The sequence below is a fragment of the Bos grunniens genome, chromosome 9, assembly GCF_055505025.1.
Source record: "Bos grunniens cultivar Pamir isolate PY7600 chromosome 9, Bosgru_T2T1.0, whole genome shotgun sequence".
NCBI classification, from domain to species: domain Eukaryota; kingdom Metazoa; phylum Chordata; class Mammalia; order Artiodactyla; family Bovidae; genus Bos; species Bos grunniens.
This window is the reverse complement of record NC_141173.1, coordinates 24,731,794-24,754,692: the sequence shown is the minus strand read 5'-3', so window position 1 is coordinate 24,754,692 and position 22,899 is coordinate 24,731,794. Positions and strand designations below refer to the sequence as shown.

General features: G+C 37.9%; 2 protein-coding genes across 2 annotated transcripts in view; both read right to left on the bottom strand.

Moving 5' to 3' along the window:
- Nucleotides 1–2,895: 2,895 nt before the first annotated feature.
- On the bottom strand, nt 2,896–21,325 carry KIAA0408 (KIAA0408 ortholog). Its single transcript, XM_086317008.1, has 6 exons — nt 21,114–21,325; nt 14,261–14,515; nt 9,349–9,708; nt 9,181–9,260; nt 5,528–6,860; nt 2,896–3,486 (listed from the first exon to the last, which is right to left on the bottom strand). Exons 2-6 carry the CDS (start codon nt 14,393–14,395, stop codon nt 3,313–3,315), a joined length of 2,082 nt encoding a protein of 693 aa, XP_086173134.1. The 5' UTR covers nt 14,396–14,515; nt 21,114–21,325; the 3' UTR covers nt 2,896–3,312.
- The window catches only part of MTCL3 (MTCL family member 3), a 66,093-nt gene continuing 57,479 nt past the window's right edge, over nt 14,286–22,899 (bottom strand). The window contains exon 8 of the mRNA XM_086316971.1: nt 14,286–14,515. The gene's annotated coding sequence lies outside the window, so the exon portion shown is untranslated. The remainder of the gene's footprint in view (nt 14,516–22,899) is intronic.

The following is a 22,899-nucleotide window of genomic DNA, read 5'->3' as shown; positions in this document are numbered from 1 at the left end:
ACAAACTTAATCAGACTTAATAAGCAGATAAATAGACACCAAGTGGTGTCACTACATGAGAAACTAGATGTGTTTGCATATGACTGGGTGCAGGAGTTCAAGCAGGCTTGGTCTTTAGACTACCATCTTGAGATATTTTAGGAGAAGCTAGGTTGAACTGTGTACATATTTGAGTTTAGACTTTAGAAAACTCTCAGCTGGAGTTTCACCAGTAAAAGAGGAAAATATAAATGCTCTTCCTCATGTATACACATGCCACCACGAGTGTTTCCACACCTATTTTACTTGATAGTTTCCAATGATTGAAAGAGATTTCATTATTGAGTAGCTGTTTGTCAGCAAGCGTGACTAAAAATCATTTTAAAAAGTCTGTATGGGAAAGCAGATTCTCGTATTTAGGTCCAAATGTTTTCTTAGTATGACGTGGAGACTGGCTAAATCCTCTATGTAGAAGTAATCATGTTTTGTGCATGATAATATCTGGTCTTTGTCATTGTCTATGTAAAAATAAAGTTATGAATAATGTTTAAAAAAGTGAATTATACAACATCATTTGTATTTGGCTTTGATCATAAAGCAACATAGGGAGCATGGGCAAGGGTTGTGCACATGTACACACACACATACACACATACAGGCACACGGGCACAGAAACTCACACTCTCCTCTGCCTCATTCTTCTTCCTTTCTGAGATCAATCTACAACATCAGTAACTCTACTGAAATAATATAAGATTTTTTTCCCTTCAAAAGTCTGCCAGGGAAAACTTCTAATCAAGTGCCTCTGAAAGGTTTATAAACCCCTAAAATCCAGTAATGATGGTATAATAAAGGTAAGTTTGGGGGGAAGAAAATGCCCATCCAAAGTAGAAAAACTACTGGCTAAAAGTCACAATACATCAAAAATGTATTTTCCAGGATAATTTCCATTTAACTGATAGGTTTTTCCATAAAAAATTATAAAATATGTAAAAGAGAAGACAGAATATTCAAATAATATTTGTTTTAGTTTTTCCAACTTTACAATCAAGGAGTTGGAGTAGATACTAAGTTTTTTTTTTTTCCCAGCGCTAATATTCTATGATTTTTGTCAACATAGGATGTTAAAATGTATCCCACTGTTTTATTCAGATGGTTAGAACAAGTGGCACAAAATTGTGATGTGTGACAATATCACCCTTTTAATTTACAGATAAGGAAGTCCCAGAGAAGTAACATGAATATATCCAATGATACACATCATTAGGGTATCAATGAATGTCACTGCTTCCAAATCTCCCTAATTAGCAAGTATTTTGTTCTGTGTTATTAAGGACTCAAAATTCCCTCCCCACCCCTGGAAATTCTCTTTTAGTAGTTATGGGGTGAGGCCAAGAATTAAAAAACAACCCTCAATATTTGACTTGTAATTCAAGTTAGGACCACAGACCCACGTCAGACTACCTGGGATACAGCGAAGGAGAGGAGGAGCTTTGTCGCACAGCCCTTGGGCAGGCTTGTGCTCCACTGTTACACAGCAGGATCTTCCGGTTCATTATCTTATGCCATAGTCTCCCACCTCCCCAGGGTCTTCTCCCTTTTAGATGAACAGCATATTATATGAGTGACATCACTTGATATCTAGGGTACTTTTCTCTTACAGTCTTCCTATGGAAAAGGATATGCCTGAAACAAAAAGAATTAAAAGACTGGATCTGTAGCACTTTCTTACCATCTGCTCCAACCTCACGTTCTAGAAGTTTAATTCTGCTCAACTCCCGGAAACTCTTCTTATCGGAAAATATGAATCTGGCCATCACCATGCAACAGTCTTGAGCCTTTAAGGCAGTCTGGGATTCAAAAATTAATTACTGTACGTCAAATCATGGTGTGATGAAGTGAATTTTCCTAAATTGTTAGAATGTATCACAAGGAGAAGGCTCTTTGAATATCTTTGTAATAAGAATTCGTTAAGCTTTTGGTAGTAAAAGAAAAGCTTAAATAGAATTACTATCTAATAATGTAGTTGGCTTTATACAGAGACAGTGGACAGCAAAGTTGCTTCTAAGATCATTCATGTAGAATTCCAAGCACCTCAACGTTCCTATTTCTGTCAGCTCTCAGTATATGGATATTCACTGTTGGCAAAGTGCAACCACCAAAAAAGTTTCTGCCCCTTATGCTACCCACAGATGCCAAAGGTTAGTTTAAGGCTTTTTGAATGTAGCACACTGCAAGAAATACAATTCAGCTCTCAATGAAATATCGTTCCTGATTTTCTTTGTTAATAAAAATTTGAAATAGTCTCTTATCTACTAATTTCAGGGAAAAGGTTAAAAAAGGAAAAAGTGAATAACTTACCTCTCACAATATGCATTGCTCCAAATGCTGAAAAAAAGCTTACTAAAATTTTGCCAAAATTAGAATTCAGCCTAACCAAATTTCTTTTTAAACCATATTTAAGGTATGTTTGTTACTGAAGTTGTCAAAATAAATTAATTGTTTAGTTATGTTGTTTATAAAGCAGTCTTACGCTGGCTCTGAGGATCAAGTATACAGCGAAAGCCATAATAGACTGCTGAATGATATATAAAAGTTTTTGTGGACATTTTATGTTTGTTTTAGAAGGCTGATCTGTTTCAACCTATTTAAACTTTTTATTTATTAATATTTAAAAGAATAAATGAGGAGATCAATGGTATTAGTCTATCTTTGTATGGGTTAAGGAACTGAGTTGGCTGTAGAAACCTACTAACCTTAGGTATATGTATAGTTAGTTTTCTATGTAGCTGGGGCCAAGAAAGTGGTTAGTTAATATATGTACCTCAAACGCCTTAAGTGGATACCTATTAAAAGGTACAAAAAATATAAATAATACTGTGTATTTTAAAAATTTTTAAATAAACACAAAGAATATATAGGTATATATGTTATAATTTCAAAGTCAACACTAGCACATAAGTTTTACTTATCTAAATACATACTGACATTTCCTGTATCAACACATGCACCTACAAAACACATAGCCATGCACATAACCTTGCTTTCTGCCACTTGCAAGAAAGTCAGAATATACAATATAGTACACTGTTTCGATGTAAATCATATTGGCAAATTAATGAGGATGGCATTAAAAAATTCTGATCTAGGAAATCAAAATACAAGAAGATAATTACTCCATAGATTAAAAACACTGAAGACTGATGGGAAGTTAAGGTTTAAATTGTCCCAGTAATCTTGAAAGATACAGAAGAGATAGAATTGGTTGTAAACACTCGGAATACTCTGTTTGGCAATCAGGACTTTCGTAGTCTAGCAATCCAGGCCAGAGACTTAGACCATCGATGCTTCTGATCGCAGAGGAATGGGGAAGTTGTGGGCAGTTCTCCGCAAGGCAGGGGGTGCTGAAGGAGATCTAGATGCCCATCTGGATGGGAGACGGCGATTTGCTGGTCTGGCAGGTCGGGAAAATCCTTTTCCAGGTGAGGATTTCACTGCCATGGATTCCTAAGACACAAAAGAAGACCTTCACCTCACCATTCAGGCACCAACAATGAGCTTAATATACTATGGATCCCAACTGTAGGATTAATGTATTTACCATGTTTACAAGCAAGAAAAATTGAAGAATCTCTTTGTCTAATATTTGTGGTCTGGGATGTTTTCATCAAAAGAGCTCACTTTGAATATGAATATGGCATTTTCTAATCTTGTGGATCTCGTCATACTAAGTTTTAATACAACTAATTTCTAATTTCATAGAACTAACCATGTAAGTTAATCTTATGTTAGAACTCAAAGTTTATGTCAGGTAACATTGATATGATGGAACTAAAGATTTTCCTTAGTGGAGTGTTAGGATATTTCAGTTTTTTAAAGATAATAATTTAAAGAAGAATTAATTTGCGTCCAGTTATTTTATGTCAAGTTATTGACACTTTTAGAGATCATAAACAAAAGGGACACAAATCACCAAATGATTTGTCTGATGCTATCTTTTTTTTTGTTCACTAAGAACCACTCTTATTATCAATCTTTTAAAAGCTTCAAAATTATCTTCAAAAGACTTTAAAATAGAACTTTGTTCTTTTTAAAAATATTTACTTTTGGCTGTGCTGGGTCTTAATTGGGGCATGTGGGGTCTTTTGTTGCCGAGTGGGCTCTCAGTTACCATGTGTGAGGCATCTCTCTAGTTGTGGCTCTTGGGGTTAGTAGCCCCTTGGGCATATGAGATCTTAGTTCCCTGACCAGATATCAGACCCATGTCCCCTGTATTGGAAGGTGGACTCTTAACCACTGGACCACCAGGGGTGTCCCAAATATAAGAACTGCTCTTAAGGATCTACAGTAGAGGACCCTTCTCAAATCTCCAATCATTGCAAAAATGGGAAATATTTAATAATATTTGTTAATGAGAATTTTGGGCTGATCATTGTGTACATGCTCCCACGTCCATGCCCTTCCATCTGAAGCCAGAGGACCTTACAGGTATCTATGGGCTCAACTGAACAACAGACATACAAAAGCAGGATAGTTATTTGCACTTTGGGCAAACAGACAAAGTTTCTGATCAACTGGATGTAAACTGATATTTTTGTAGGACTTGAAAACCACATAAAAATTGCTCACACCAGAAGGAGGCAACTTGCATCCTTTAAAAACTATGCTGCATACACACTGTGCTTTGTAAAACTAGGATTTTCAAAGTATTGCCTATTATAATAATATGTCACCTTGGAGCTTTTTATAAATTATGTGTATAAGGTACTGATGGATAGCTCTTCACTGTAAATACAGATCTCTTCAACCTCTTTTCTCCCCTCTAAGATTATACTCTTTTGCAAGCACACTGTAATAAAAAAAAGGTAACAGTTTGTTTAAATACCCATTTTGGGGGGACAATTTCCACATAAAGAATTTATACCTACAATAATAACTTTAAAGTTTTTATGCTATACTATCATTTTTTTTTCATATACTGCCTTTTAGCTCCACAATAAGATAACTTTATGAGGCACTATTTTAAACGATTTTTTTTAAACCAAACTCATATTCATGTGAATAATCCCATGAGGAAGAACACAAATCAAATTCTGGGAATGACTGAACCAATCATAGCTAATAACAGAAAAATACAAGTTATTTTTAAAATACTTTCCATATACTTTAACAAATATAAACACTTTAATAGGATAAAATTCTATAAATGAACAAACTCACATTCAGAATATTCTTTAAGAAAGAAACACAACAAATACTTGATCATTTTGTTCTGGAGCCCACTTATTACATATATTTTCTGCTATTTCAGAATTTAAACAAAAGCTGTAATGTGCTAACCCCAGACTTAAAAACTAAACTTTTAAAAGTTCGTGCTGAGTTACAATCCTAAGGTTTATATTTATTCACAAATGAAGGGTCAAAGAACTAAGAAGATGTCAAAACATTTGCCTATGTTCTATTTATATGAATGGGCAAATGACCGAACTCTGAGCCATTGCTAAATATGGATGCAGTTCCACCAAAATATGTTAAATTGCTTTCTCACCTCAGTTACCTTTTTCCGATCTACTCCTTGCCTCACTTGCTGTGCTCCATGCATTGCTGTCTTGTGCTCAAGCTCTTGTTCTATTTGGAGCTTTTCTAAATGTTGACCTAATGTGGCTCCACCACTGACATCAGAACTACATTTGGTCCAGTTGGCCTGGAAGCATCGAGAATTCTGCAATGCAGACCCCGCAGATGTCTCATAGGTTTTCAGCAGCTTTTCCACCACACCATAATTTGACCTGGGGTCCGCAGACCTTGGCCGGCCAGACAAACTACTTGGTCTCCAGTCATGCTCGTGAAGCATATTCCGGTAACTGCGAGGGCTTATGGGCTCCCGCGTTTGTCTGAACTGGCCTGGTGTGGGTTTTTTGGTGGAATTATCAGGCACATTTTCCCTGGGCACAGGCATGGGGGCACTGGTTTTCAGAACATCAGAAACACTCTCACTGACTGAGACGTTGTCTGTGCACGCAGTCAAGGTCTCACAGCGCTGAAGATCTTCGGATCGTTCTGAGCAGCTTTGACTTTGTTGTACAGCATGACAATTTCTATCTGTTCTAAATACAATTCTGTTAAATTCATCAGTCTTTTTTGCCAGCTTTTCATTCCCAGTAGTCTTTTCAAAGCCATAACTGAAACTTCTCAGTGGGCCGCTGCTCTGTGACGCTAAGGAGCTACAGTCATTGCTTATATGAAGATCAGGAGGAGGTTTAGCAGAGTGATCTGGAATTACCTTTTCATATTTCGGCTTATTGGGAGTAGAGCAGGCTTTCTGAAACCACAGTGTAGAGGGGCTATTTTTTGCACAAACCCCAGGGTTGCACGACCACATGCTAAGTCCAGCATTTTCATTACATGGAGGCTTGTTATCTACTTTGGCTTCTGGTGCCAAAGAAGGAAACGTGATACCATCATTCAGAGTCTTCCCTTCATTTAGACCCAGCAGTGGCATCTCATCATGCTTCCAGAGAAAATGAGGGTGGCTGTTCTTTTCACCTTGACCCTCTTGGGCCACCCAGCTGCTGTGGTCTAAACATTCCTTCCAACTTTCATGGGCTTGTGCAGAATATGAGCTAGGAAAATTTCGAGATGTGCTTCTTGGAGGAGGAATTGGTGGAGTTTCACTTCTTTTCGGATCAGTTGTATCAATTCCATCTTTTTTCTTGGAATTGTTCTGGAAAACATTGGTACAGCTCAGATTTTTTCTGTTTTTCCATTTTTCGTTTTCTAAACTGGTTGAAGGAATGCACTGGCTGTTGTTGATCATGTGACCTCCATGTGGAGTATTCATTACATTTGGTGTTTCCTGGAGAAAAGAATCTGACTTCATCCTAAAAATTATAAAGCATGCTATATTAGTGATGACTTTGTTTATGATAAGCTCTTAAAAGACACTGGGCCTAAAACAATGGATTCTGATATAGGAAAAGGAGTCACAACTTCCTTAAACAATATTTTTATATAAATTTCCTAGTACAAAACTTCAAGTCACTTTTGCTGTAGGATAAAGACCACCACTCAGTGTTGTATTCAAGACTATATACGTAGTCTGACCCAAACTGTCTTTTTAACTGTCTCTCATTTTCTTCTATTACCTGAAACTTCACCTACATTTAGACTTTGTGTAGTCTCTTGGGTGTCTCCTATTGGTGTTCCCATTTCCATAGGTTTTCTCTTGCCATTTCCTTATGTCAGCTTGGCCTACTGAATTCCTATTCATAATGTCTTCTGAGCTCAATCTCCTCCCCTCGAATTTGAAATAACACTCTAAGAAATTAATGAAATAACATTCTATTTCATTCCAGAAATCTGAATCAAAGCACAGAGAGACATGAGCAATACCAAATGGGAGGTGTTATTTGGACAAGAAAGAAAAGTGAGCTTTTTTTTTTTTTTCTGATGAGTAAAGGACATATTTTTTTTAAAAAGCTGCAGTAAAAATCATGTGGCTGCTCAAGCTACAGTGAGTAATCTGGCATAGATGGAATATAAAACAGAGTGGGAAAGAATGATGACAAATAAGAGAGAAATGCTAGGTCAAATTGTAACAACTTTGAATTACATATTAAGAATTTTGAGCTTTTTTTATAAAGGCCATGAAGTCACAGTGAGAACTTTATACCAGGGATGGTTTGTAAAAGCAAATTGGAAAGTAAGAATTTTCTGAATTATCGAAATAAAAACCTAAATGTAGCAATAATGTGGGTTCACAAATTAACATTAATTAATCATATTGATCAATAGAAACCATATTTATACCTACTTAACTTCCATTATGAGATAGCTTATAATAAAGCACAGATGAATGCCTACTAGGCAAAAGCTAAATGGGAAAAGTGGAAGGCAAAATTATGTATAAAACATGGTTGGGTAAGTAAAATCTGTTGTTAAGTCAGTACAAAAATTCTCTCTGAGCTTCCAAAGAGATGAAGAAAAATAAGGGTTCACATTGCTATAGCTTCTCAGAGAAGTACGCTGTCCCACAAGGAGATAAATGGTGATTTTAGAGCAATCCATCACTTAACTTGCAGAGAATCCAATTTATTTTTCAATTTGGCTAAAACTTACCCTTAGAATTATATAGGTGTTTCTGAACTGAAACAGCATTTTTACAGCACTGTGTAAATACATATGTGGGTATGTATTTACAGTACGTTGTTCTGAAAATTATGAATGCTTTCATTATATACATAATAAATGTAGAGAAATAAATAATTCAGAATATTTCAGCAGAACATCATTATAAAATTAAAACACCATACTGTTAAATTTGACACAGCTTAAAGATGTATTTGGAGAAGGCAATGGCACCCCACTCTGGAGTGGAAAATCCCAGGGACAGAGGAGCCTGGTGGGCTGTAGTCCATGGGGTCGCTAAGAGTCGGACACGACTGAACAATTTCACTTTGACTGTTCACTTTCATGCATTGGAGAAGGAAATGGCAACCCACTCCAGTGTTCTTGCCTGGAGAATCCCAGGGACGGGGGAGCCTGGTGAGCTGCCGTCTATGGGGTCGCACAGAGTCAGGCATGACTGAAGCGACTTAGCTTAAAGATGTATTTAACTAGGTTAACCCAGCATACTGTTCCACTGGGCAAATACTCCAAACAAAAAGAATGCCATTGCATACACTTGTTAATTTACTATTTATTATGGTGAGTGTTGGGGTTTTCCAGGTGGCTCAGTGGGAAGGAATCCACCTGCCAATGCAGAAGGCAAAGGAGATGTGGGTTTGATCCCTGGGTCGGGAAGATCCCCTGGAGGAGGGCATGGCAACCCACTCCAGTATTTTTGCCTGGAAAATTCCATGGACAGAGGAACCTGGTGGGCTATACAGTTCCTAGGGTTGCAAAGAGTCAGATATGACTGAGTGACTGAGCACAAGGGCAAGTATAACTAAACTAAACATCAATAAAAAGTAAAGTACACGTAATAGTCAAATTATAAAGAAAACAAGATTTACTTTAAGAATTAATGAACAAAGAAATGTACAATTTAAGCTTTTATCTCCTAAAATAACAGATTTTAGTAACATTACTAATTCTTGCTAACAAAGTGTTAAATGTGAAAGGTAATTTGGACTCATTAACTTAAAACAATATCCGTCTTGATTTTTCAACATAAAAATCATCATAGATGTACCAGCCTACCTTCTGTGGTTAGACCGCTTCCGAATTTCCTCTTGAAAGTTGCATAATTCTTCACTAACTTTGGCAAGTTCTTCAAGAGCCTTTATACATATAAGCAATATCATGTTAGCCCTTTGAAATGTAAATATTTCTTTAGAAACAGTCCAAGGCAAATCCCGTCTTACTTACTGTGTTGAGGGCGCCAGAGCAGCTCTTGTTCTCTGCCTCAGAAGTCCTCAGGTCAGGCCAGGCCCCATGTTCTTTTTGGTTGTCTCTGGCTTCAGAATCCATATACCCTACTTTTGATTTTTTGATTGTTTTTTGTTCCTTGCACACTTGATTTCTTTCCCTGAGTAAACTCTGCTCTGTTTTATCTTTTTTTCCCAGAATGTCCCTGGGATGTATCCCTGTAAATTTACATTGTCCTGAATTGGGGTAATCTGGAGAAGATTCCATTTTATCTCCAACAGCCTTCTCACAATCAAGATCAATGACCTTAGCACGTTCACTCATGTTGATTTTCCTCCGACGCTTTACTTCATGGCAGAGCTATAAGGAAAACAAAGATAAAGTTTTCCCCCTAACCCACTTTCTCAATAGTTTTGATCCTAAACACAGTGTTCTGAGTTCTCTTAGCCATATTACTATATAGTGGGTCTTCCCAGGTGGCACTAAGGGTAAAGAACCCACTTGCCATTGCAGGAAATATAAGAGACTTGGGTTTGATCCCTAGGTTGGGAAGATCCCTTGGAGAAGGAAATGGCAACCCACTCTAATATTCTTGCCTAAAGAATCCCATGGACAGGGGAGCCTGGTGGGCTACAGTCCCTAGGGTCAGACATGACTTAAGCTACTTAGCACGCATGCATACATAGACTGCTCCAGGGCACTAATGCTTATGCTTCCAAACTATGCTTCTAAAATCTGGATTAGGTGGAGCAACTTTTGATGAACCATAAAGACTACATGTAGTAGGGCAAAGAAGGTAATTTCTATTTGACTAGAAATCAATTCATTCAAAAATGACAGAAACCTGCGTTTATATATAGATGTCATAATGATACAGAGCACTGTTAACAAAATTGGAATGACCTCAATCAATTACTGGCTGCTGCTGCTAAGTCGCTTCAGTCGTGTCTGACTCTGTGCGACCCCATAGACGGCAGCCCACCAGGCTCCCCCATCCCTGGGATTCTCCAGGCAAGAATACTGGAGTGGGTTGCCATTTCCTTCTCCAGTGCATGAAAGTGTAAAGTGAAAGTGAAGTCGCTCAGTCGTGTCCGACTCCTGGCGACCCCATGGACTGCAGCCTACCAGGCTCCTCCGTCCATGGGATCTTCCAGGCAAGAGTACTGGAATGGGTTGCCATTGCCTTCTTCCAATTACTGGCAATGTGCTCTAATTTAACCAACATTAAAGCCATATTTTAAAAATATATGATCCTACTTGTAAGTCAACATTGAACTGTCTAAATGACTGACAATCTCACATAGTAACTCAGCTCATTCTGTCCCCTAAGTAATTGTCTCATCATCAAAAGACGCTTCTTTAGGACGTTATGTGAGTGAGGAGTAGGTAATTCTCAGACTTGCTTTTTTTTTTTTTACTTCCAAGGCTATATACATTCAAAAAAAGTTTCTTCCTTTGTCCTAATTAAATGTGAGCCTGTCCTATGTAATACAATTGAACTCTAAGGCTTTGATCATCTATTAGTTTATTAATTGCCCCAAATTATTTCTTGAGGATTTAGTTTAACCTGCAGGCAATTAGTGACTTTCTCTTCAGGCTTGAGTTCTGAGAAAGCTTGTCAAATTCCAAAGACTGTCAGAGAACTATTAAAGCAAATGACTCTACATTTTACAATCACATCCTATATCTGCACGAGATCTATTAATCAAAGAATAACAGATTAATTTCTGCTCAGTATTTATGCAAATCTCAGAGAGAAGCACTAGAACATATTTAATGCCTGAAGGATATGCAGTGCATTTATTGCCCTAGTCATAAATTTGTCATTGGATAAAGTCAGGATAGCATCAAATTGCCATCATGAATCAACCATTTTGGCTCCTGTAAAATTATCTGCACTGAACTTCTGTGGGCATTATAATTTTGGCCGACCTTGAGGGGCATAATAAGAAGCAACCCTCAAAAGCACGAGGCTAAATCTAAGGATGTTCTTGGTGGCACTGTCCTCTTATAGAGGAGTCATGGGTGAAAACAAAATTGCTTCAATGTAAAATTAGGGACCAAAGCACTATTTCTGGAAAATTAGTCTGATTTTGTTTCCTGAATATTGAGAAATATGCATCTGATAATTGTTTGTTACTTGCTAGAAAGACAGGCCTGCTGCATGCATTTTGCAAGGGATCCTTCCTCTTATCTTCATTTCACCTTTCTCTTCTCGTTTTGAAATACTTTAATTTACACAGAATTCTATTTGACATCTTAAATTCTCTTGGGGACTTAGGTGACGTATGAAAAAACAAAAAACATTATACTATTGGGAAACCATTTATTCTGTGCAAGGAAATCTGTTACTTGGTCCTCAGCTGTTTTCAATGGGTATCTGATCATTCAAACAAAGGACACAGGCAGGAAAGATGGCAAAGTGATTAAAAAAAAGAAAAATTCCCAGCTGTCTATTAACTCTGTTAAGAGTAACTATCTGGATCAGTCTAGGTTTCAAAGATCCAAGTATCTACATCTTCACTTTGTAACAGCAAATGCAATGATTGTGGATAGTGGCTGAAAAAAGAATCATTAGCATCTTAATACCCAATACTGATCCTTTCACTAATGATATATTTACTTGGAATCACAGAAGTTATAAGCCTGCACCTAAAATTGTCAAATTTTCTAGCATATGACTTAATAAGTTGTGTCTGATTTAAAACACAGAATTTGTGATAAATAAGAAAGAAATACAGTCTCTTAGTCTGGTGCTACTAAAGAACCTGCCTGCCAATGCAGGAGACATAAGAGACACAAGTTCGATCCCTGGATCAGGAAGATCCCCTGGAGGAGGACGTGGCAATGCACTCCATATTCTTGCCTGGAGAACCTTATGGACAGAGGAGCCTGGTGGGCTACAGTCCACAGGGTCGCGAAAGTCGGACACGACTGAAGTGACTAGCACGCACACGTGCACATGCTTGTAGTATCTTACATTTTTCCAAGTGTAGACTTTTAATTTTAGTTAACAATATTGTCTTGACTTTCTATGACATGTGAGGACAATTTCCTGTTTTTCCCAATCTTTTCTAACCCAGCTTTGTAGCTTCTAAGCAGGAAGATATTAAAGGTACATTATTACAGGTACAAATACTGGGAGTGGAAAAGGATACATACATACTCTGCCATTTTATATAAGGAACTTGAGAGTATCCATGAATTTTGGTATCCATGGGGTCTCCTGGAGCCATTTCCCGTGTCTACTGAGGGACAACTGTATTGTTATGACAAGGGGGACACAATGCTAGTCTTCAGGTATTGTAGAGCATCCTCTCTGGGTGGGTAGTCTGGGTAAGCACATTTTTCAAACATATTCTCAGGTATGGTGCTGTACCATGCATGCATCATGACATAAATAGCACCACAGCTACTATCCAAGATAAAGAAAAAATATTCCATTCCTTCTGTCAGTATTTTTACGGACTATCACCTAAGTTGGAAGTATGTTTAATGCCTGCTAATTGATAGGGCTCATATCCTCCATAGATGGAATCAGCAGAGCTGTCAGAATAATTATTTGACAATAACAAATTTAACCAGACAGCAGACTGTCTTAGCTACCATCTTAAGCTACATGGCTTAAACAATGGGCTAGACTAATCCTGACTCCCTTAATTATTTTGCTCAGATGCTAGAATTATCTGAGACTATTATTTAATGGATTTTCCAAACCTTGAGAAGCCAGTGACCTATGAGTTCAGGTTTCAAACTGGCATTGTAGACTCTGATTTAGCCATCTCCTTTTTGATCCAATTGAACTCTGGGTGGAGGAGTTAACAGAGGAAGCAAAATGTATTTTCCAAACTATAGAAGGACAAGAAGCAAATTCTCCTTTCAATCTGCAATCATCTACTACATGCCTGACTTCTCAGCTGGATTTTCCAAGAACAGTCTAACGGCCATGTGTTAGTCACTCAGTCATGTCCAACTCTTTGCAACCCCATGGTCTGTCCATGGAATTCTCTAATAGAGTAATGGCTATTCTTTTTTTATTTTTCCTTTTAGCATGCCAATTTGTATTTTATTCATAACTAATTACATGGCTGTTAATAAGAAAATTATTTGCACTATAAACAAAGCATCAGCATTGATTGCCTGTGAATGAAGACCAAGGAGTCTGTTAAAATAACTGTCTTGACAATGTGCCCAAAACCATGTAAGTCAACAGCAGGGATGTTACAAGAAAGCAAGATAAGTATAAATAATTTTCAGTTGGAACAAGCCTGAATATACGTCAATGCAGATAACTAAAGGAAATATTCAAGGTCCAACAGGCTGAAGGGATTAAATTATTATTTGTATCAGATTCTGGGCATGTCATTTTTCATACTCTTTTATAATAAATGTGCCAATAAATGTGGTGCACCTTGCCAGGATAAATATGTCCACTGTCATTTTCTTTTTGAAATACGACACTCCTTTTGGTTATACTGAATTATTGAGTACATAATTTCCTTTAGTAGATGTTATTCATAAATTATCTCAGGAAAGATCTAGTTTTAATGCCCAATTGTAATAATCCAAAGGTATGTTCCACTAATTATGTTTTTCTTTTATTTTCACACTGAGCTCAGCATTTGAAAACTCATGCAAAATACATACCTCACTTTTGATGCCATCAGAATTTTAGTCAGAAAAGAGTAAATTGACATATTTTAGAGTTTTCATGCCAAGTTATAAAATAAGTATAGTCTCTACACTACCAATGGGTTAGGTTATGCTATTTTCAGTCTAATTAAGTATCACTGAGACATGTATCTTTTAGGTAGAATTGGAAAGTAAAAACAGTTTCCAATACAAAACAAGCCAAAAGGATTTTCATTCTGAGTTTTAAGTTTCCAAAGTATTCAAACAAATCAACACGTACCTCTTCTATCTTCTTCTGCATTATCTTCCATTGACTTTCCCATTCCTTTCTTTCATTGTCAAACTGGTCCAGTAATTCCATTTTTTCCTTGTGCCAGTTAGCCTCTGTGTTCTCCCACTGCTTGTGCAGGTCCATGGCAACCGTGTGAGTGTTAGTGAAGGGGTATTTCTGTTCGTCTCTGCCTTCTCTTAACTGTTTCTTGGAAGCTTGGAGCTGTTTTATTTGAAGCCGTCTCACTTGCCTTTAAAACAAAGCCTAATATAAACATAACAAGAGAGAGTTCCAAATCCATGTGCTTTCTGGAAACATTTTATCAGACTGTCAAGAGCCATTGACATAAACAAACCACAGGAAAATTGGACTCAAAAGAAGAGATGACAAAAATATCTGCTTAAGAAGAGACTAGCACAATCAAAAACAAAAAAAAAGTATCGTTCAGGTTTTTTTTCTTCCTCTTTCTGAAACCAGACAGCAAAATTACAGTGGACAGGATGGTTAAATGCATGTGTGAGATATAAGTATTCCTTAAACTAACCACCTAATCTAAAGATAGAATTTTTCATGACTATTTAAGAGTGGAAGTATGAAATTCAACCGGATAGTCACAGCTACACAACTGTGGTAGATTCTTCTGCAGTAGAATTACTCCTTCTGTTCTGATGCAACCAGATTATATAATTTTATGATTTTTAAAGTCCTGAGACAGTGCTATGCTACAGTCTTCACTTTATACTGAAGAGCTCAATCTTGTGGCAAATGTAGTTACTGTATCAATAAGACCCCAATGTTGGTAGTCAATCTGGGACTGATGGTATCAGCAAGAAACCAAACTAAAGCATGGAAAAATATTGTCATTATTTTATTTCATCAAGTAAAATACTAAAGCAGCAAAATTATTCTGAAAACCATGTTAGAACTTATCCATGCTCTCTTTTCCTTCTAATAGCAAATTTGGAAAACTCAGCAGTGGCCACAGGACTGGAAAAGGTCAGTTTTCATTCCAATCCCAAAGAAAGGCAATGCCAAAGAATACTCAAACTACCACACATTTGCACTCATTTCACACGCTAGTAAAGTAATGCTCAAAATTCTCCAAGTCAGGCTTCAGCAATACGTGAACCATGAACTTGCAGATGTCCAAGCTGGTTTTCGAAAAGGCAGAGGAACTAGAGATCAAATTGCCAACATCCGCTGGATCATCGAAAAAGCAAGAGAGCTCCAGAAAAACATCTATTTCTGCTTTATTGACTATGCCAAAGCCTTTGACTGTGTGGATCACAATAAACTGTGGAAAATTCTGAAAGAGATGGGAATACCAGACCACCTGACCTGCCTCTTAAGAAACCTATATGCAGGTCAGGAAGCAACAGTTAGAACTGGACATGGAACAACAGACTGGTTCCAAATAGGAAAAGGAGTACGTCAAAGCTGTATATTGTCACCCTGCTTATTTAAATTATATGCAGACTACATCATGAGAAACGTTGGGCTGGAAGAAGCACAAGCTGGAATCAAGATTGCCGGAAGAAATATCAGTAACCTCAGATATGCAGATGACACCACCCTTATGGCAGAAAGTGAAGAGGAACTAAAAAGCCTCTTGATGAAAGTGAAAGAGGAAAGTGAAAAAGTTGGCTTAAAGCTCAACATTCAGAAAATGAAGATCATGGCATCTGGTCCCATCACTTCATGAGAAATAGATGGGGAAACAGTGCAAACAGTGGCAGTCTTTATTTTCTGGGCTCCAAAATCACTGCAGATGGTGACTGCAGCCATGAAATTAAAAGATGCTTACTCCTTGGAAGGAAAGTTATGACCAACCTAGATAGCATATTCAAAAGCAGAGAACAAAGGTCCATCTAGTCAAGGCTATGGTTTTTCCTGTGGTCATATATGGATGTGAAAGTTGGACTGTGAAGAAAGCTAAGCACTGAAGAATTGATGCTTTTGAACTGTGGTCTTGGAGAAGACTCTTGAGAGTCCCTTAGACTGCAAGGAGATCCAACCAGTCCATTCTAAAGGAGATCAGTCCTGGGTGTTCTTTGGAAGGACTGATGCTAAAGCTGAAACTCCAATACTTTGGCCACCTCATACGAAGAGTTGACTCATTGGAAAAGACTCTGATGCTGGGAGGGATTGGGGGCAGGAGGAGAAAGGGACAACAGAGGATGAGATGGCTGGATGGCATCACCAACTCAATGGACATGAGTGTGGGTAAATCCCGGGAGTTGGTGATGGACAGGGAGGCCTGGGGTGCTGCAATTCATGGGGTCGCAAAGAGTCGGACACGACTGAGCAACTGAACTGAACTGAATAGACTAGATATCAGAATGTATGTTCTGATACTGAATTTAGAGTATTGAAGAAAATGTTTTAATCACTTTGCAGGGAAATCTTTGATCATACTAAGCACTGACTGAAATAATTAGATTTCTAGCATTTAGGGCATGTGTACTCAGGATTTTAAGATGAATTTTAAAATACCTGATTGGTAACTCTTTTATAACTCATCTAAAATTTCTGAGATTTATTTACTTACATTAGAATGGGGGATATCCACAAGGTTATTATAAAGATTAAATGACATGAATAAAAAGAGATTTGAGAAAGATAAAATTTCCCCTATTTCTTGTTTAAAAAAAAATCTTGTGCTGACTTCCACTGAAAGTATTTTTGTTAGTAAAGCCAGATACATTTTTAATGGGTAGAAAAGCATGCTTAAAATGTTCAAATCTCCATCTAAGATAATCATGCCTAAAAGAAGTCTTTAACTCTTCAACTTTTTAGGCCACGACCAAAGTGCCTTGACTTATGAGGTGGCAGATGATGCTACTTTTGAGCTAATTCTCAAGAGTCATAGCTGCCTGGGTGCTGGCATTGTCAAATGAAGCCCACAAAACCAGGCAGCAAGCCTCAGTTTGCAGTCATAGAAGGCCGCATATTTCATATCCCAAATATAAACATTGAAGACATTTGATTTTTTTTTTGGTCAGGCTGTCCTGAATGTGCATATCATGTGCTAAACTGTGCCAAACATACACTTTTGAGCTGCAATCTATTAATGAATTATAAGAGACTAATAAGGGTCAAAGAATATCAGTGCTATATGCAGGGCTCCACCCTCAAAAAACACCCCAATAATGTTAGGACCTATATGGTTATTCTTCTCTCAAAAAATTTGTTACAGATACTTTGATCATTCTTACCTACTTCTTTGGCACTCTACTGTGACTAATTTATCCAAGAAAAAGAAGTAATTTCAGATTTAGCCATTAAAAACACTACCGTGTCTCAATTTTATCCAGTTTTGCTAATCTCATTTTCCATCCTCTCTGTCCCCCTTCCCTCCTTTTGCTACCCTCCAGCCCTATGAGACAGTGACCAGAGGTGCGTGCCACAGCAAATGGAAGTTGCCCCAAAATAATGTGTCGATGAAGACATAGCATAAGAAAGAGAGTAAAGAATACACAGAACTTTGTGTCTTAGTAAATCTGTTACTGATTTTGATTACTTATTAATCTTCTGCTGCTGCTGCTAAGTCGCTTCAGTCGTGTCTGACTCGGTGTGACCCCATAGACAGCAGGCCACTAGGCTCCTCTGTCCCTGGGATTCTCCAGGCAAGAACACTGGAGTGGGTTGCCATTTCCTTCTCCAATGCATGAAAGTGAAAAGTGAAAGGGAAGTCGCTTAGTCATGTCCAACTCTTAGCGACCCCATGGACTGCAGCCCACCAGGCTCCTCCGTCCATGGGATTTTCCAGGCAAGAATACTGGAGTGGGGTGCCATTGGGTTCATCTAATTCACAGGAAATGGAGACAGTGCTAATTTTCAGAGAATACAGACTGCTTTACTATATGTAATTACTTGTGAGCTAAAACTATCTTGCAGACTAGCAGATATTTAACATTAAAACCTCTTAGGAAGAGTGGAATGCTTTAAGATATCAAGAGAAAGTTGCAAATTTAACCAATCAAGTTATAGAAAGAGAGCAGGCTAATTTCAAGCGACTAGAAAAGAGGTGCTATGATAGTCCATGTTTCATTCCGTCTTTAAACACTAAATGTACAGAAATCATCATAAGAGTCTCCTACAATTATGTAGCAAATGGCTTCAATTTTTCTTTTCATTTCAAATTCTTCTTGAACCACTTTCAAATCAGGGTTAAAGGGCAACAGACCCTTTTCTTTTTTACCTACTTGAAGAACATCATCCAGGAAAACCTTCAATCAGGCTTGCTCCTGGTAACAGGACTACACATGAATCCAGGTAATGTTCCTGAAGCAGACAGAACCCTGCACTTAATTGCAAAAAGCCAAACTCATCACTTAATACGGAGAAGGACCAGAGCTTCTACAGAGCTTCTCTTTTCCAAGACTAGAGCCATATCTAGTGCCACAAAACTCAATGGCTACGGATCAAAAACAAGCCTTTGAGAGCAAATTCCTATAGAGCAATGTCTGTGTCAAATTCTGTGGGTTTATTGTACTTTTCACTGTCTATGTCTTATCACAAATGTCAAATATAATACAGCTGAATATATTGCTTTCTCCTCCAAAAATAAAGTGGGGTCCAAAGCATTTTGTGAGGATTAAATATGCAAGAGAGAGAATGCTTAATCCAAGCACCTAACACCGTTTCGGATCATACTAGGTGCTCAATAAAGGGCTGCTTTCTCCTCTCTCCTTTCTCCCTCTCTCTTTTTTTGGTCTTCCCCTGCACCCTTCTTTCTTTAATCTATCTTCCTCTAGATAAAACTATGATTTTGATTTAATTAGAAAATTCACAGAAGCAAGTATAATTGTGTGGACTCATATTTTTAATGGTTTTCCTTTGCCTTCAGTGTTTTTCAAGTATTTTAAGAACAGAAGGCAAGTTAAAGATTTAGGAATTTTTTTTATTGTTAGTAAAAATCTGAGTAGATGAATCCTACATAAAACCGTTCTTGTTATAATTCTCCCTAAATGTTAAAAAAAAAAAATCCAACTAAATAGGGCAATTTTGTAGGGACATAATGTTCTGAAATGAAAAGTTATGGGGTAAAATGGCTCAACCGATTCAAAAACTCAATTTCAGTGCTTTCTGCGGAGGCCAATATCAAAGTTCTCTTTGTTCCTAGCTATCTCTCTTTTTCGCCCACAGATACTGGTATCTCCGTGGGAGAGAAAGAAGAATTTCTGCTATCTACATCCCTCCCCAGGTCTCCTTGACTCTCCATTTCACTTCACTGTCTCCAGAATTTCATTCAGAATAAAATGTGTAAGAGCACATGTGAAGTATCAGAGGGAGTTGCATTACTCAGTCATGCACACATTCTTCCCCCAACAACTCTAAGTGAGCATTACATAATCCACTTTAACCCACCTCTCCCTCCCCAAGGCCGGAAGCCAGATTTGTAGAAGAGTTGTGAGTGGGTTGCATAAGTATGATGATGAGAGGAAAAGAAGTTCTGCTAACCTTCCGGCCCTACTAGGAAGCAAAATTTAGGAGCAACACAGGAATTTCACAATAAATCAGTTCCATTTTCCATGTTAGGCTCATGTAGGCCATGGTAACACTTCTTCATCTGAGGGATGCTCCACTCTTAACTACACCTTCATCATTACCAGTTCAACCTTCATCTTCCCCACTAAAAACTGGATTTTAGCCAAACAAATGAAACAATGTTAGGAGAGCAGACTGGATGGCAACTTCTCCCTTTGGAAAGTTTTGTTCCTAGTTTGTTTCCTATTCTCTGATTTCCTTTCCCTAAACATGCTACTTTTCATATCATGGAAACATTTTCATTTGTAGGAGGTTACACATTCCAATAGGAATGCCACTGGTACTGCCAACCTCACAATTCCTAGAACAACCGTTTGCCTTGGAGATGCTTTGCTTCCTCTTAACTTTGAGGAATCAGGAATTCCCTTGTCTATACCCATCAAAGTTACACACCATTTGCTTCCAGGATTCTCCAGCCCTTTCTCCAGGCTATTAGGAATCACTTGCAACAATTCAACTGATTAACAGACCTTATTCCTCCCTTAGTGTTCACTGGCAAAGGCATCTTTCCAAAGAAAACCATGACTTGATTCTGTTACAAGGCAAAAGGGAATTTTTAAAACTGGCTATTTCAACATGTTCTTTATCTTCCAATAGGGTCAAAGGGATATTACCACACACAATTCTGAAAAATCAATTTTGCCTTTCCATTATCTTTTTGTTCTCTCTTCAGTTATATATTCAAACTAGAAAATATCCAAGGATAAACAGATGCCTGAAGTTAACCAGCTTAAACAGTAGAAGACATAGATTAAGGTTCCCTCCTAACTGCAGATGAACCCATTATGAATGTTATGCACTTCAACTCAAATTACAGAAACACTTATCATGCAGTGAGTAAACCATCATCTTGGATGAAACCACACTGATTTATTTTTCCCTGCCATTTTCAAATGCCAACAATTTCAAAGACTGTGAACTTTACTCGGCAAATGTTAAAAAGTCTTCATCCTAATGAAACTAGTTTTCAAATAAATAAATTAAGTGAAATCCTACAGCAGGGAAAGCGGTCTTCAAAGTTCTGAGAAGCAGTGTTTGAAAAACCGTCTCACAGAGCGGATGGCACCATCAGTCCAGAGTCAGGATATCCACTCACGGCAGCTGAACCCTTTCTTCCCTGGGAGTCAGTAAAATCCGTTACGCACCCCGCCCCACTGTTTTGAAGCCCAGGCACTGATGCTGAATCAAGCAGATGTTGAAATCACCCTCCACTTAAACCGTATCCACAGCTTTAAACATGTCAGCAGCAGCCCCTCTCTATATTTTGCCACAATTACTCACTTGCTTTCAAACTGTCAGAAAACAAACATACCTTTTTGCACTGGGGAGAAATCCTACAGAGGTCCAACCACCGGTCAACCTAGCAATGGGAGGACAACTGGTTGTTTTAGAGTGAAAAGCCTTTGACGTCTTGGAGCAGTGAATCTTGCTTCTTTGCATGAAATGGGAATATAAAATCAGTCCAACCATTCAACAGAGAAGTACTGACAAGTCCCTTTGAAATCTCTACCACTTTCACAAATCAAAAAGCTGCTCAGCCCAGTGTCACAGCGGCAGCTGAGACTACTGTGACGTCAGTTTCTCGGAGGCGGCCTTCGAGTCACCTCTTCCAACCAGAGCTCTGTAACTTTAGAGCAGCTCCTACTCTGGGTAAACAACTCCAGGTCCAGGACATTTTTAACTTTTATAAGGGAGCCCAGTATTTCTAAACTTGCCAAAAGAGCTGGTGTTAATATCTCACGATGACAATGGCCAATTTTAGATTTCACTTATTTGGAAAAGTTAACTCCTTGTTTACAGGCAAGAATCATCTGGCCTACCTCTCTCTTCCCCCCTTTCAGAACTGCGCTTTTTGGTCCCTTTGGAAGTTGGTGTTTTATGTGGCAGAAATTTCATATATATAATCTCAAAAGATTTGTGAAGATGTATCAAACTTCTGTCTTGAAATAAGGTAGAAATGGCACATAAAGACTAGCCTCCTTCTTTGTGATTCATTGGTAGCTTGCTGCCTATATCCATAGCGATGGTGATGTCTTTCTGCTAGAGGAAATTAGATACCATGGGAAAGGACGGTATTTATTGTGGGAAGGAAAAAAGAAACAATGAGTTACTTGTTTTCAATTAAGGCATGCTGCAGCCTAATTCAGCAAATATGCTAGATAAAACTTTAAATAATAAGGGCTTATCCTCAAGTCCAAAGTCTGTGTGGTCCTTAAGGCACTACATATTCACTCTCACAGTATTTTGCTGCTTCCAGATAAATGGTTCATGGGGAGCTAAAATGTTTACTATGTATAACCTTCTCATAGTAGGACTTTAGTATACGTAGGACAATTAAATGAAATCATACTTTGTGTTTCGAAAGCCCAGCCTCATAATCTCAAAAGCAATTAACAACAATAGTAGTTATAGTAATAATAGTGATGACTCATGGAGAGACAACTCTGCACAGCTCTGTGCTAAGTACTTCTAATAACTAATGTATCTTCATTTTAGTTCACTCTTGCAGAAAATGTGTCTGTAGATATGAATCCAATTTTACTGATAAAATCAGGGCTCAAAGAGGCCAAGTATCTTGCTGAAATTCACAGAAGCTTGACTACATCAGAGGAGTAGGTCTTAGAACTGGATTCTCTAATTGAGGACCCTGGAATTTTGTCACAGAGATATTGGTTTCAAATTACTGCTACCACTTATCTGTGTGAACTTCAAGTTTGTTAATTCTGTAAAGGGATAATTTACTTAGTAGGGATGTTTTAAGAGTATGGGGGGTGGGGGAAGGACTTACAGTACCAGGTACTAGGAAATGTTAGCTCATTCTGCCTCCATCCTTATCAGGACAGAAGGAAGATCTTGGCATGGGGGTGGAGGTGGGAGTTGGGGGGAAAGGAATATCCCCAAGGCATCTCTACAGAATTATCTAATGAAATTGTTTCTCCTACCCTCTCTGTCACTCCAGACCTCTTAATTTCAATGTGTCTTTTGTAAATCAAATTCAGACAGTTTTCCACACCCTGTCAGAACTTCAGATAATATGTAGCTAATTACAAAAGAATTACATTGCTCTCTCCTCTGTACTTCACTCAATAGTACCTATT